Source organism: Gopherus flavomarginatus, chromosome 3 (assembly GCF_025201925.1).
Source record: "Gopherus flavomarginatus isolate rGopFla2 chromosome 3, rGopFla2.mat.asm, whole genome shotgun sequence".
Taxonomy (NCBI): Eukaryota; Metazoa; Chordata; order Testudines; family Testudinidae; genus Gopherus; species Gopherus flavomarginatus.
In genome coordinates this window covers 88657023-88671881 of record NC_066619.1, presented here as the reverse complement: position 1 = coordinate 88671881, position 14859 = coordinate 88657023, and the positions used below count along the sequence as shown (strand labels likewise).

The 14859-nt window shown below is 39.7% G+C and overlaps 1 protein-coding gene across 1 annotated transcript; it reads right to left on the bottom strand.

Annotated features, from left to right (window-relative positions):
* Positions 1-5327: 5327 nt before the first annotated feature.
* On the bottom strand, positions 5328-13424 carry LOC127047301 (cryptic protein-like). The gene is made up of 6 exons (XM_050945426.1): positions 13415-13424; positions 13213-13299; positions 12336-12482; positions 7959-8073; positions 7747-7856; positions 5328-5455 (listed from the first exon to the last, which is right to left on the bottom strand). The coding sequence occupies exons 1-6, from the start codon at positions 13422-13424 to the stop codon at positions 5328-5330; spliced, it is 597 nt and encodes a 198-aa protein (XP_050801383.1).
* Between the last annotated feature and the right edge of the window lie 1435 nt (positions 13425-14859).

Below are 14859 nucleotides of genomic sequence, written 5' to 3'. Positions count from 1 at the left end.
GAATGTGAAACAGGGCAAAGTAGAAACTCTGCTGTCTTCAAACACAATTAACACTCAATTTTTAAATATAAACTGAGTAAAAATACTGAGTTTAGAAAGAGTGATGAGTCACCTAGATAACTGGCATGTGAATGAGGACTGATTCGAGTGTAGATTCAATCAGAAAAGCAGAAATGCTCTCTTTTTACTAACTTTTCCCAACATCCTCCCCCTGCTTTTTCTGGCAAATGAAAACTAGTGATCATCACCATAGTGGGATAATATATCAATCCAGTTTAATTACTATTAAAGCAGGTAAGTGTATTTTCATTATGTGTACTTGGTAGCTAGGGACCTCCTTTGCAAAGTGAGAGATGTCAAAGTTTAGTTGGCGTCCTCTGAACTTTCTCATTCTCAAATCCACATATAGCAAATAACAGATTAAAGAATTAATTTTCTTTAAGTTAGTTGCAGATAGCTGAGAGAAAAAAATACATGAAATTCCACCCCATAAATGTCAACACCTAACAGAAAAAAATGACAGGTATTTACCACTTGTATTTTTGTGTAATTATGCCAACTGCATTTCAGAGTTTGTTATCCTATCTCTACAATAGCCTAAAACAATGAAAAAATCTCTTATGTTTCTTCTCTCTTGGAAGAGCTTTTTTAAAGAATTAAGGAATTATCAGTTAAGCTTTCCTAATGAAGAAGACAGAAAAATTAAGTGGTATATCCACAGTGAGAAAACACATTATGTTAGAAAATGTAGTAGCTATTTTTTTTTAACTAAAAGGATACTGTACATGATATAGCACTTAGTATACAGACAGGGATAAATTGTGCTTATTGTGTTCAGCTCACATATTTTTAAACATGTCTATCTTTGTCCATGCTAAGAGCACAATAGGGTCTAATGTCATGCTAGATAAAATGTGTGTTAGCTCCTCTTCCCACTGTAGACAAGGGCTAGGTAAATGGTGGTTTGCTCTGGTGAAATCCTCAATGTAGACAAAGTTAGTGTGTGCATTAGGAAATGCAACTGCTTGTTCAATGGATACCTGGCGGGGGTGGAGAATATGTTTTGTTATTTGTGTATCTATCTTGCTGGATACATACAAATCAGGAAACATCTAGGTCTACTCTCCTAAAGATTTCTTGGGAAATAATGTATTGTAAGGGATACTTAAATATTCCTGATTTAAGATATACAAGCAGCCTTGACAACATCCTTTGATCTCACTCCATCAAGCAGGAAGCTCTTCTTGGAGGAAAAAGAATACTTTTGGAAAAATCTGATTAATACTCCAAATCAAATAATCCATAATATTTATATTTACTTCTACAGACATTTGTCAAACCCCTCTAACTAATTCAGAACCCAGCATATTCAGATCTGATTAAAAAGTACAGCCCTAAGACATATGGTGTGCTCTACATAGACAGTGATAATATAAAATCCACCACAGAGACATTTGTATCCCAAGGCAGTTATAAGATAGGTGGCAAAACTAAGTTACTTTTTACAAGAAAGAGTCTTAAATAATGAATAAAATAATAATAAATCAACATTTATACTATGGTAGTGCCTAGAGGCTTAAACTTGGTTGGAACCCCACTATGCCAGGCAATTACAAACATACAGTAAATGATGGTCTCTGACCCTTTTGATTCTTATATAGTGTAAATATGATGTGACTAAATTTTGAGTCCTTCTGGCACTTCTGTAGTTTAAAAGGAAATCCTTTAAAGTGTAAAGTAAGCAATTCAGTCAGGAAATTATCTGCCAAAGCTAAGAAAGATCAGGAAATGCCAGCTCCACAATGCAGGAACACGACTGCTTGTACAAAGGCTCAGAGTGTATATCATTCAAATTGAAAGACACCATTTTGTATGTTAACACTTCAGGTATGTGTGAATTCCCCAGTCCTGCCAAAAGAAATACAGCTGAGAAGAGTATGAGTGTAACCTGTATGACAGGAATGGACAATCTCAAAGACTTCTTTAATATTGTAGTTTTTATTTTTGTAAGAATGTTATTGGGTCTTCCGTTTTTCTGGTGACATCAGTACAGTTTAACATTTAAGTTGTTACTGCTCAATGGATACATTGCCAAACCGGTGGGAGAAACTTGCTTCAGATAAGCATCTAGAATGTAGGTCTCCAAGGCTGTTGAAAAGGGTTTGGGTGGGTAGAACAAGGTGGCAATGGTTATAGGTGGAATGTTTCCTTCAAAGTTCACACACAGTTTGAAATAGAAGTTAAAGTACAAATTATTAGGGGCTTGTCTACACTGGCAATTAACAGTGCTGCAACTTTCTCGCTCAGAGGTGTGAAAAAACACCCCCCTGAGCGCAGCAAGTTGCAGCACTGTAAAGTGCCAGTGTAAACAGTGCCCCAGCGCTGGGAGCTATGCCCCACATTGAGGGCAGAGCTTTAGCGTTGCCAGTATAGACTAGCCCTAGATCTTGCCTAGGTTAGAGCTCTTTTCAACAGAAAAATCCATGTCAATGCAAATCATCAGTGTAGAGGCACTGCAGGGGTGTAAAATGGGCCTTGCATTGGTGCTACAGTGTACCTAGAGGGTAGGGGTTTGCACCAGTGTATCTGCATCAGTGCAAAAAATTCTGATACAACCAAGCCTTTAATGCTGCAGATAGCAACAACTACTTCTTTGCAGCTTCGACTGCACTCTGAGTTGGTGGTGGAAGTCAGCATAGCAGCTGAGCGAGAATCAAGGTGTCATAGGCACAGATCTAAGTGTGTTGCCAATGAGGAGTCCAATACTGGGCATGGATGGCCATACTGATGCTTTGAGTTCTTTGGAATTGGGATGGGAATCCTTGGTAGATCCTGGAGTTCTGAGTGGTTGGAAGGATGTGCCCTCTGCTCCTTGCACTTAATTCCCTCTTCATGGGAGGATTCTAAATGGATTTCAAGTCACTGAGTTGTGACATTAAATTTGCCTTGCCCTCCTCAAGCCTGCCATTCCCCTAACACTGCCATTGGTGCCACTCACCACGATGACCACATGCCTGTATGTTATATCCCTATCTCCCACTTTACATTTTTCACGTATCTTCTTGTTTGCAGACTCTTTGGGGCAGGGACTGGCTCAGTGGTGCCCATGTCTTGACTGAGACCCTTGGGTGTATCATCAATGATGACATACTACGTGTTTTTTGTCCACAATGTCCCATAATAACTAGGAACTAATAGGCATGGGCCCTGTCCCGATAGGTGCTGAGTATTCACAAGTCATTAAGGAAAACTGGTTGCTCAACAACCCTCAGAATTAGGCTCGCTAATCATTGTAGAATGTGCTATGGCTTGAAGCTCCAGACCATATTCCAATCACAGGGAGAGGTGCTTTGTCCACAGAAGCTGTGCTGTAGTAGGAGCTATAGGGAAGAGTTCTCCAGACTCGGCTAGAATTGCTCATGAGGACTCCCAGTGACCACCTGCCGCAACTACAACAGCAGCTCCCCCACCTGGGACCGGTGCACTGCTCCCAGTGATGTGGTTAATGAAGGAGTTGCCTTGCCCTCAACCCTCCTCCTTGAGAAGATGGCATTAATGTGGAGCAGAGGCTCTACTCGCTGTGCAGCTGCACTGTGTCTGCCCCCTCCCTAAGGGATATGCGGGTGGAGACTGTGCTCTCCCATCTGTAGCCCCTACATCCAGAATGGCTGCTTCCCCTGCAATTCCCCACCCAGCTCTTTCTAACATATGCGAGAGCCTCAGTCTCTGATCCCATCCACATCCTGTGGCCTCATCTAAATTTAGCCTTTGCAATATTTTCCCTCATGATTCCTCCTTAGCTCGTGAGGATGGGATAGTAATTTCAGTCCCCCTCTTTTCCCCAAATAAGAGTGAACTGGCTGGACAGGGAGAGAAGCCAGAAGTCAACAGACATGTTTGTGGATGGCATATGTGTGGGGAGTTCGGAGAACTTTAGCTTCAATCATGTATAATCGTGTATGGGTATTAAAAATAACTGTAGTGATTAACAATACAGTGAATATGCAAATCCCTCTGCCTGATTGGCTAAGGGCCATTAAGAAGCTCCGAATTTGTATACTTTATAATTATTGAGAAACAGTCATACAGACATTATGCAAATCAAATCCACTCAGCTAAAGTGCAAGGAATTGCATAAGTTGATAACTGAGGATTTGTCTACATATGGAATTATTCCAGAATAGCTGTTTTGGAATAAATGTTCTGGAATAACTATTCCTGAATATCATATATGAACACTCTTATTTTGTAATATACTTAATCCAGTTTGGAACTGAATAACACTTATTGAAGCGCACAATGCATCACTTATTGAGACTTATGAAACATCAAAAATTGGTTTTCAAAAGTGAAATTGAGTGAGGGGCCATGGGAAGGAAAAGGGTGGGGACAAGAAATAGAACCTCCAATGCCATTCAGATCTGCTGATGATTCTGGACAGTCTAAGATGGAGAAGGGACAATTAACAAAAAGAACACAGTGGATAAGCATCCATAATCTTGACTAAATACTCTTTAGTGATGTGTTTAGGAAACGTCTTTTGAACATAATCCACTTTCTGGAGACACACATTTTCCAAAGTAATTCAGTCAAATCAACAAAGGCCCTTTTGAAAAATTGTACCCTCTGAAAAATTAAGTGTTTGGACTAAATGTTTTAAAAGTTTATTTGCGTGTAGGGATAGAGGTTGAAATGATAACTTTTACAATATCTTCAACTATGAAACTATGGTAATACAAATGACTCTGTCTCTTTAGGATGGCTCTTTCAAAGTTTTAGTTTAGCTAGTGGAAAAACAAATCAACCCACGTTGACAAGAAAACCATTAATTAATGAGTTTAATTTTCTGTCTTTTCAACAGCTGAAATAGCCAAAAGAGATAACAATAAATTATTAAAATTAGATATTTAAAGCAAAATCATATTTACAATACAGCTATGGTTGTTTTAGCCTAAGTAGGTGTAAATATATCATCTTCCACTGGAAGAATTGATCTTTCAATATTAAACATCATAGAAGCCAATATTTGAAAGCAATTAATAGGGCCACTTCAAAATGGGTGGAGAAGAGACATACTTATAGCCCCGTTTTAATGCACAGGAATAGATGGATTTGTTTTAGGATAAAATAAAAATTCTGTTCTTTTCCTAACCACCCACCTAATAAAGCAGTCAATTGTAATCCATGAAACACTAATACCAAGTGCAGATAATCAGTTCCTCCTACTTGCCATTATACAATTAAAGATAAAACAAAAGGCTTCATATTCATGTTACTTTCTCATTGTTAAAGCAACTACCTTTCTTGCTTCTTATCTTTGTTACTCATTAGAGGAGCTGACAAAGCAGAGGAAACAGTAATGAAACTATAAGGATGTCTGTTGTCTGTTGAAGTTTTGGTCCTTCAGAACTCATTCCAAGATGAATCCAAGCAGGTATGTTTTTCTTTGTAGGACCTGAGGGAACAAAGCCTGAATTTAAATTCCTTTAAATTAAATGGAAAAAGGTATGATTTGCATGTACTTCATTGCTCCAAAGTACTTCCTTTCAGGCTTCAGCTGAACACCCAGCTATGGAGACTCTTTCAAGGGCGTGTTTACAGTTCTGAAAGAGTTGTGAATGGCAGCACTCAGAGAACATTTAAGAAATGACTGAGATTTGATGGTGCTCAGGAGAGAGAACCTCCAAGTATTCATATGTAAATCCCAGATATTTGCCTGAATGTTGCTTTTAAGTACTGCCATATTTTCTTTCCAAGTGCATATGGAGTAAGTAGATGGAGGTAATGTTCCCCCTAGAGACCCAGAAACTGGTTTTAATGTGAAAGAAAAATATCAGAGTACTAAAAGCTTTCAGGTTTTTCCTTTGTAAATAAAAGCCTCCAGGGAACTTGAATGGAAAAATTCCTTCTAAAGAGATTATCAAATTTGTTAATTCACTTAATGGTCTTTCTAGGTTAATTGGATTTTGCTTAGAATGCTGGCCCCGTGTGTTTACCTTGATTATAACTTCTTAAGGGCTTAACATGGTAAACATTTAATGAAGAGAGATCTTCTCTTTTTTGTTCTGCACAAACACAGATAAATTATAATTTAGCAGATCTCTGCTTAAATTAAAGGGAATCTGGAAGGAACAATCTTCTGTTACATTATGTACTACATAAAGATTTTCACTGTGTGTGTGTATTACACACATATGTATTATAAAAATGCTATATAATATGACATTTTGTATACATAATGCATATAAAATATAGGTCACAATTATTAATATATAATCTGAAAATAAGTATACCCTGTAACTCTCCCTCAATTCAGAAAGATCTGTTAAATTAAAAAATATTAACCTCTGACTATAGGGGAATTGAAGAATTCTTGAACATCACCTCTCACTCCATTAACTTTCTCCGAGAGGTTTAGTATTTCACCCCACACTCTAGATACTTATCCAAATCTTTAAAAATCAAAAATATTAACATGAACATAGTGCTATTGAAAGGTGTTGACATACAAAATCTTTTATTTATCCACTGTTCAAGTCCATTGTGGTCAGTGATTATACAGACTTTCCCATAATATCCTGATGGTGTGCCTCCACACTGGGCTAGAGGGGTCACCTATAGTGAAGGCAAGTCCCTACGCTTATCTTTCTAAAATTTTCCATCATTGTTGCCGCTGGTGGGTTTCCACTGATGATAGCAACAGTGAGAACTCCAACGTAAACAAGACCCCAGCAACTGTCAATGTGTTAATTACAGTGTCAACTAGATCTGATTTGAGCAGGATTAGATGACAGAATGATTACACTGCCAGTGGGCAGGATACATTAGGGCCTGGTCTAGGTCGACATTGTTATGGTGCTCAGAGAGCATAAAAAATTCACAATGCTGAGTCCCATAATTAAACTGACCTAACCTCCCTGGCTAGGGCAAGGGAAGAATTCTTCTGTCAACGTCTTATCCACCACTTGGGGAAGTGGATTATCTGCATAGATGGAAGAAACCCTTCTGTCACTGTAGAAATTGCCTACGCTACAGTGTTACAGCTGTAGTGCTGTAGCTGTGCCTCTGTAGCACCTGTAATGTAAACGTGGCCTAGCGCTCCCACTACTGGTGGGGATGCAGTGTTGTTGGCACTGGTGGTAAATTTTCTGTCAAGAAGGCTAATGTAGAGATGCCAGTGTAATCTTTGGCCTCTGGACCGAGAGCAAACTCATTCTAATACAGCTCAGCACTCATCCCTATTGACCATGAATGTCTAACTGGCCACTGATAAGTCATTACTTACCCAGGCTGGCACTTGAAAGGGTAACAGAGGTAAAAAAGACTATATAGCATAGTACCAGTTCCCTGATAAATCCATTCCTCCTGACATCTGGCCTCAGTATCTGGACTCACTTTCCTCACCTCAGCTGGACCCCAATTTTAAGTTTGGTCCAGGCAAAGTGTTAAGTTTCACCTCATACTGTACATCTAGAATCCTCATTTCTTTCATTTTATTCCCAGTATTAGTATTTGTCAGAACTCAAGAGACTCCCTTTCATTGAATCAATTCTCCTGTCTTGAGAGAAACCGGGGGCTGCTTCTTGAATGATTCTGAATAATTCTGACACAGCCCAAATGTTTAGTCCCCTCATAGCTGATTACTGAATATGACAGAGGTGAGCTGTGAATAGTAAAAATTTGCACTAGGTATGTGACTAACTGCACATGAATTATACTTTACAAAGGAATAATGATGCTTCTTACCACAACCATCTTCCTGGTTTTGAGGGAAACAGTGCAGAATCCCATAAACACATTGGCAGAACAAATATCCTTCCTGGGTCCATTCTCCATGGCCAATGGCACCGCAGCTACTGCAGGAGAAGAAAAACATTTCCATAAACAAGAGAGCTGTGATTGAAAATTGAGTTTCCTCTTTCTCCTTCACTGGGAGATAATCCCTGTTTGTTACTTACCTGATCCGTTTATCACGTTCACAGTGTCTGCCAGTAAAGTGTTTTGGACATATGCAAAAACTCCCCAGGAAACAGGTCCCTCCATTCTGACAGCAGCTTCTGTTCAGTTTGCTGGCTTGAGTCAAAAGTAGAGAGAGCAGAAAGGAAGAATTACAAGTTATCCAAGGAACCAGACTGGAAAACAGAGAGACTTGCCATGCACAGCTAGGTCACCACTAGCAATCTGTCTGGTAAAGAGTTACCATCTGATGGTTTTTAGGTTTCCGTTCTTTGTAGAAGAAAACTTTCCAGTGGGAAGAACCCACTACAGTTGGTTGAACTTGTTAGTCTTTTCAAATAAAGCAAAGATTGAAGTTAATTTCTTCCTAAATTAAGGTTTGATTATCCTCATATTCACAGAGGCTGTGATGCCCGCAGCCATATGAGCAGTATGCATGGTGTGTACCATTGTCGGGGCAGAGCCAGCCCCACAGCAGTGATGAGGAGGAACAGCACTGGCTGCCCCACTATTCTTTAAAGTTCGGCCTCACAGCCCTCAGTCATGACGGGGGAGCACCAGAGCCAAAACCAATAAAATTGTGACCTGGCACACAGGGGTTGCAGTGCTGCTGCTCAGGTTCTGACAAATGGGCCATGGGGCCAAACATGAGCGTCGCTGTGACCTCCATGCACCAGGTCTCAATGTCACTCTCAAGTTTGATCACACTACTCCCCTGTGATGACGGAGGGCAGTGGGTGCTAAACCTGAATGGGCAGTGGGGTGACTAGCGCTACTCCTCCTCGTCATTGCTGTGGGGCTAGCTCCTGTGTGTGTCTGTGTTGGGAAGCTGGCTGGGAGAGGTCTGGCAGGGAACCGTGGGTGGAAAGTGGACACGAGGGTATTTTACTTAGGGCCCAGTGATGGGTCTTGGTGGGTGACTTGTTTTTGTTTCCTTGTTCTGGATGGGAGTTTTGTTGAAGAAGAAACTTTGGCCTGGAATCCCCAGAGGTACCCTGCATTGTGCCTATCATCTGAAAAATTTTGGGGGTGTCTCTTCACAGACATGGTACCTTTTAGAGCCCAGTTTTGCCTGCTGTGTGGCTAGTAGAGGACTTCAGTCTCCAGAGGTGTTAATCTAGTACCTTTCACAAACACTTAACTTGTTTTAAAATAGAGGAAGTGTTTCAAAACATTTGCATCTGTTGGTAAGATATTTACATGTGAATTATTGAGAATATAAAAGATAGTTTGGTTGACAGAATATGGACTCTGCCAAATTACAACAGAATGCTAGAGATCTTTCATGGGGAAAAAAGTACAGAAGCATAGATCAGATAGCTCTGATAGGACTAGATTCCAAAATGAAATAACAGGGATAGGAAGATATTACACAGATTTCAAGATCTAAAATGTATGTTAGTGCAGAGATTATATAAGTGCTCCTGAAATATGCTGAGTTAAAACAATGGAGACTAAGTTTTGTTTATCTACAGAACAGGTATAGCACAGGCAACAGCTGTTTAAAAGTACCTCACCCACTAATATGCATCAAGCCTGACCTCTGAAGAGTTCTTTATAGTTTGTTTTCCATTAAAGAGGTGGGGAAGTAAAAGAATAATTACAAGAACTTGCTCTCTGAATCATGGCAATAGTATGGCACAGCTCCCTCGATTTCACATAATGCAGAGCATTTTCATATTTAGATAGTGTGTGTAGGTCTTTTTTTTGTCTTAATAACAATCAAACCAAAGCAAATGTTTCTGGGAAGAACAGAATTCATAAGAAGATTTAATGTGAGCGGCAATGGCTGTCATGTGCCAGAGAAGCACTTATTTCCGAATTCTTCTCACTTCTCAGATTTGTACACTTCAAGCATGGCCTCATGCAGAGCTGCATATCTGTTTTCATGGAGCAGTTCTAACTGTGTGATGTGACTTTTATGACTGACTGTTGTGCATACATTGTAGCTTGTTCCTGCTAATAAGCTACATTATGTGCAGCATTCTTAAATTATTCATTATTTGTATTAGTGTAATGGCACAGAGCCCCAGTCATGGACCAGGACCCTGTTGTGCTAGGCCTTGTACAAACACAGAACAAATCAATTAAGGGTTATATCATACAGTTCAAGCGTCTCTATTTTTAACCTGAAAACATGAGATTTTGCAAGGCAGATCAGATTACTGATCCACCTAGTGTGGTATCCTCTGTCTGGTCATGAGAATTGCTGATGTTTAAGAGAACAAAGTCTTGCCTGCTTCTGTAGTGCACCTAAGCAGTTTTGCAGTGCTGTACTGTACATTAGAGAGGTTCCTTCTCAGCCCCATAGTTCATGACCAGAAGTGTGCAAAATGATTCTTTATCTTAGCATGCATATGCAATTATAAATTGTAAGTCACACTGTTCTGCAGCGCCTTTAAAAAAATTTAGCTACAGTGCCTGACTAGACTATGTGCTGTGCTACTGAGGCTGTCTACGCTGCACTTGTGTTGTTAAAACTTTTGTCACTCAGGGATGTGAAAAAAAAACACCCCTCATCCCCATCCTGAACGACAAAAGTTTTAATGACAAAAAGTGCCAGTGTGGACAGTGATTTGTCAGCGGGAGATGCTGTCCTGGTGACAAAGCTACCCCTATTCTCGAGGGTAGTTTTCTTTTGTTGGCAGGAGAGCTCTCTTCCAGAGACAGAGAGCAGATGCACTGCATGCCTTACAGCAGCAAGGTTTTAGCGGCATGGCTGTGCCACTATAACAGGGATTGGCAACCTCTGGCACGCGGCTCGCCAGGGTAAGTACCCTGGCGGGCCGGTTTGTTTACCTGCCGCGTCGGCAGGTTCGGCCGTTCGCAGCTCACCGTCCCAGGCCAATGGGAGCGGCGGGAAGCTGCGACCAGCACATCCCTCAGCCCATGCCGCTTCCCGCCGCCTCCATTGGCCTGGGATGGTGAACCGCAGCCAGTGGAAGCCGCGATTGGCCAAACCTGCCGACGAGGCAGATAAACAAACTGGTTCGGCCCGCCAGGGGGCTTTCCCGGCCCGCCAGGGTGCTTACCCTGGTGAGATGCATGCCAGAGGTAGCCGACCCCTGCACTATAAACTGCAGTGTAGACATAGCCTAAGTAATGCATTGAGGACAAAGGTCTGGACATCACTGGAGCTTGCAGTTCTTCAATTAAGGTTTCTTTAGTTATTGTAAACAAATAGTTCAATTTGGATCATGTATACAGTGAAGCTTGACTCTTCTCCTCTTCCCCCCACCTCTAGGATGAAAATATAATAACTGTGAGCATAGAAAAGAATATTTTTTTTGATCATGTACCAATCACTATTTAAGTGGCAACAAAATACTAATGGCACGCTCCCATCAAAAGAGATGAATTGAGCCAACTTTCTCAACTTCCCTTTGTCTGTTTGCAACAAGCAAAAGTGAGAATGAGGTGTATGAGATATCACCTTTAACCCTTTCCATCAGTGACAGCATTAGTGCTGAAATGGACTAGCAGCATTTCCTGATTATCCATAGGGCTACATTTCCCAAGTGTCACAGGATATTTTGATGGGATTTTGAGTGGCTAAATGCCATATAACACTTTGAAAAGTTACAGATTGAGGTCAGATTTATACAGTATTACCAAGTCTAAGTATTTAAAGATCAGAAGTGTCACACCAAAACATGAGTGGCATACAAATCAGGAGATTAAAAAAAAAAAAAGAGGTTACTTTTATTTGCCTTCTCATTTCTAAGCCACTAGAGTTGGCCACATGGTTTATATTTAATTTTCACCTGTGGGTAGCTCTACTTTTTAAAGAACTCTAATCTGCTGTACAATGTTCTGTTTTCAAGACAGCATTTAATCGGATCTTAAACCAGAATTTTGAGTGTTTTCCACTTTCTGGGCACTTGTCTGCTATTCATTTATTCTTTGTAACTGTTTAAGATTTTAGAGCCAATTTTTAAAGGTGGCCACATGCAGCAAGGTCCATCTGCAAAAATATGTATTTACACTCCTTATGTGTGCAAAAACGTGTTTTCACACACAAAGGTGTATCTTGAGTGCATAAGGGATGAATGCACAACATAATCCATGGAATTTACTGTAGAATCCATATCTTCCTGCAGAATTTAGATTCAATTTCTATTAAGTACTAAGGGTCTTTCATGCAAGTATATATTTCTATATACAATGACACAGGTTATTCATACAAACATCACTGCGTATGCAAATACAGAGTTTTGTGCATCCAACAGGTGGGCACAGAAGTGGAGCCCTTGATTTTTTTAACATAACAAAGTCAGGTTATTATGCAGTGGTGCGTGCATGAAAGGGTTTCTCCTTGAGAAGCTAGTTCACATTGGACATGAAAAACCCGTTGCCTCCCAATACAATGAATAACTTACCATCTGTAAGCCCAGTGAAAGGTAAGACTTCAGAGGGGTTCCTCCTTCTCCTCTCAGAATTGAGATTATTTATATCATTAAAGGTGGTTAAGGAAGTATTTGGATTTTTCTGGTCTGGGTTATCATCACAGTTCTCCCCCTTACAGGCTTTAAATATATATTAAAAAAAACAACAACAAAAATTTAGGTCAAACTCTCACTGATGGCTTAACTGTAGATTTAGCTTAGATAGCAGCAATAGATGGTGTTCAAATAAAGTTCCTATGCAAGTTTGAAGTGGTTTGAAGATATTATTCCATTGTGGTATGGAAGCTGGTCAGTATTTTATGCACCTTTGTCTGTTTGTTTTTCTGCTTCAGGGCCTGATCTAATTCTCCTTGTCTACTCTCAGTGAGAGGTAGGACAGGGAAAAGGTTTTTTGGAATGTTCTGAAATATCTTACTGAAGCTTAGTAGTATGTATTACAATAGTATCAAGCAGCTCCTAACTAGGGATCCAGGCCTACTGTGCTTGCCACTGTACACACATAGTTAAAAGTTGCCCCCAAAACTGTGCATAGATATCCTGAGACATCAGTTCTGTCCTCAGTTGTGTTTAGAGTGGAACTGGCAACTGATTCAGGGTGCAGTGCTGACGGAAGACCCCAATCCTGCAAACAATCTGATACATGCTTAATGTTACTCACATGAATAGAAGCATTTAGGATTAGTCACATATGTAAGTGTTTGCAGGGTGAGGGTAGAAGCAGTATTTGTTTCGTATGCTAGGTATTTAAAAGTAAAAGTATTCAAAGTGCACGGAAAAATACATTTTTCATTTAAGAAAACCAGCAAAAGCAAAACGGGGGTTGGAGGGGAGAGAGAAGGAGTACTCTTACCATTTCCAAATTGGATTACTTGTAAAGATAGTGCCAAGCTTAAAAGACACCTAAAACACAAAATGATACATATAAGGGAATGCTGATCTCATTAAAAAAAGTTAAATTATACCATCAAAGGAACAATAAACCTAGAATTTATTATGCACAACAATCTTGGAGCAATATAGTTTTTGAGGAAAGGAAATCAACACCTACTTACAGTAATACATTGATGAGTACAAAGGAAAATGATAGCTATAAAGGGAGATAAAATCGAAGTTAAGGATCTTAAATGTAAGATTTTATAAAATGTCAATACACTTCACTAGAATGAATGAACACTGGCATTTTCCTGACTGACTCTATGTATATAAAGTAGCATTAGCTTACCTAATAAGCAGCATTTTTCCTCAGGTCAGTCTGAATTTTTTTCCTTTCCTTACACCTGAAATCCCTCTGCTGTAGTTTTCATGCCACAGTCCATACAATGAAGAACTCTTTCTGACAGAAGGGAACACAGAAGGCAGACTAAAGCTACTCCCTTGCACACCTCAGCTCACAGGGTAATGCTTATCCCCCTGAGCTTTAACACTATGTATTTCCTGGCTCCCTGCAGCAGGTCACTTACAATTAGCACCTTCCTACTCTCTCCTCCCACCTCCTCACTTGACCTCTTCTCATTAACTCAGCAATTTGCCAAGAGGCCAGAAGGGTGATGTTATACAGGCCCCATTATGGGGTGGCCTTGGGGCACCATAGTTAAGGTTGAACTGAGCTTTCAGTTAAAAGCTAATTTTCAAAGTGCTCTAATATCCACATGCACATTCAGATTATCTTGAAAATTTCAGTGCATCATCAGGATGCAGGATGATAGGGTGCAAATTTGGAGTCTTTTGATCAAGATACAGAGCCCAGACAAAATTAAAATGAGTCCGGAACCAACAAAGGGACCATATTTGGAGTATTTGTATGTTTTTGTGTAATATGCTACCTTGTTTGGAGCCTTTTAAATATTATATACAATATTTTAATGGTCAGCAATTTATTATTTAACTGTGCAGTCCCATAAGGACCTTGACAGATAAGGGACAGATCTCAGTGACACAATAATAATGTATTATTTATTAGATTATAAAATGTGCATATCCTTAAATAAGTGCTTGTCTACATGCAGAGTGTCATGGGTTTAACTTAAAATGTGATTTTAAACAGATTTAGTTACACTTGTGCAAAAGGCCATGTAGACACACTTGTTTCTGTTTAAACCATGCTTTATTTTGGTTTAGTTTAAGGAATAGGTTTGAATGAAACTGAAATAATTTGCACAGGGACTTGCACCACTTTAACTAAACCAGTTTGACTAAACGAGTGCAAGCGTATTTGCAGAAGACCCTCCTTGCTCTATATTAGTGGAGGCCTGTTGCACTCATTGGGTGTGTACCTATCTTGAAGTGGTTTCCTGTTATTTCAGCTGTAGTATTGCCAACCGAAGCACTTATGATTCATGAATTAAGACCCCAATATTGAAAGATTTGCTTTAAAAAATCATATGATTTTAAACAATAATAAATTTGGAACTCTCTTTTGCTTTCTGGTTTTTCAAGGTTCATATTTTCCAACTTTTCTCTGCAACAACAAAGGCTAGAAACTTAATTTGTATTAAAT

Coding starts and splice junctions, on each gene's coding strand:
- LOC127047301 (XM_050945426.1), bottom strand. Junction 12,483..13,212: donor AGTAATCCAATTTGGAAATG/GTAAGAGTACTC, acceptor ATATATTTAAAG/CCTGTAAGGGGGAGAACTGT. Junction 8,074..12,335: donor TTTCACTGGGCTTACAGATG/GTAAGTTATTCA, acceptor TTTTGACTCAAG/CCAGCAAACTGAACAGAAGC.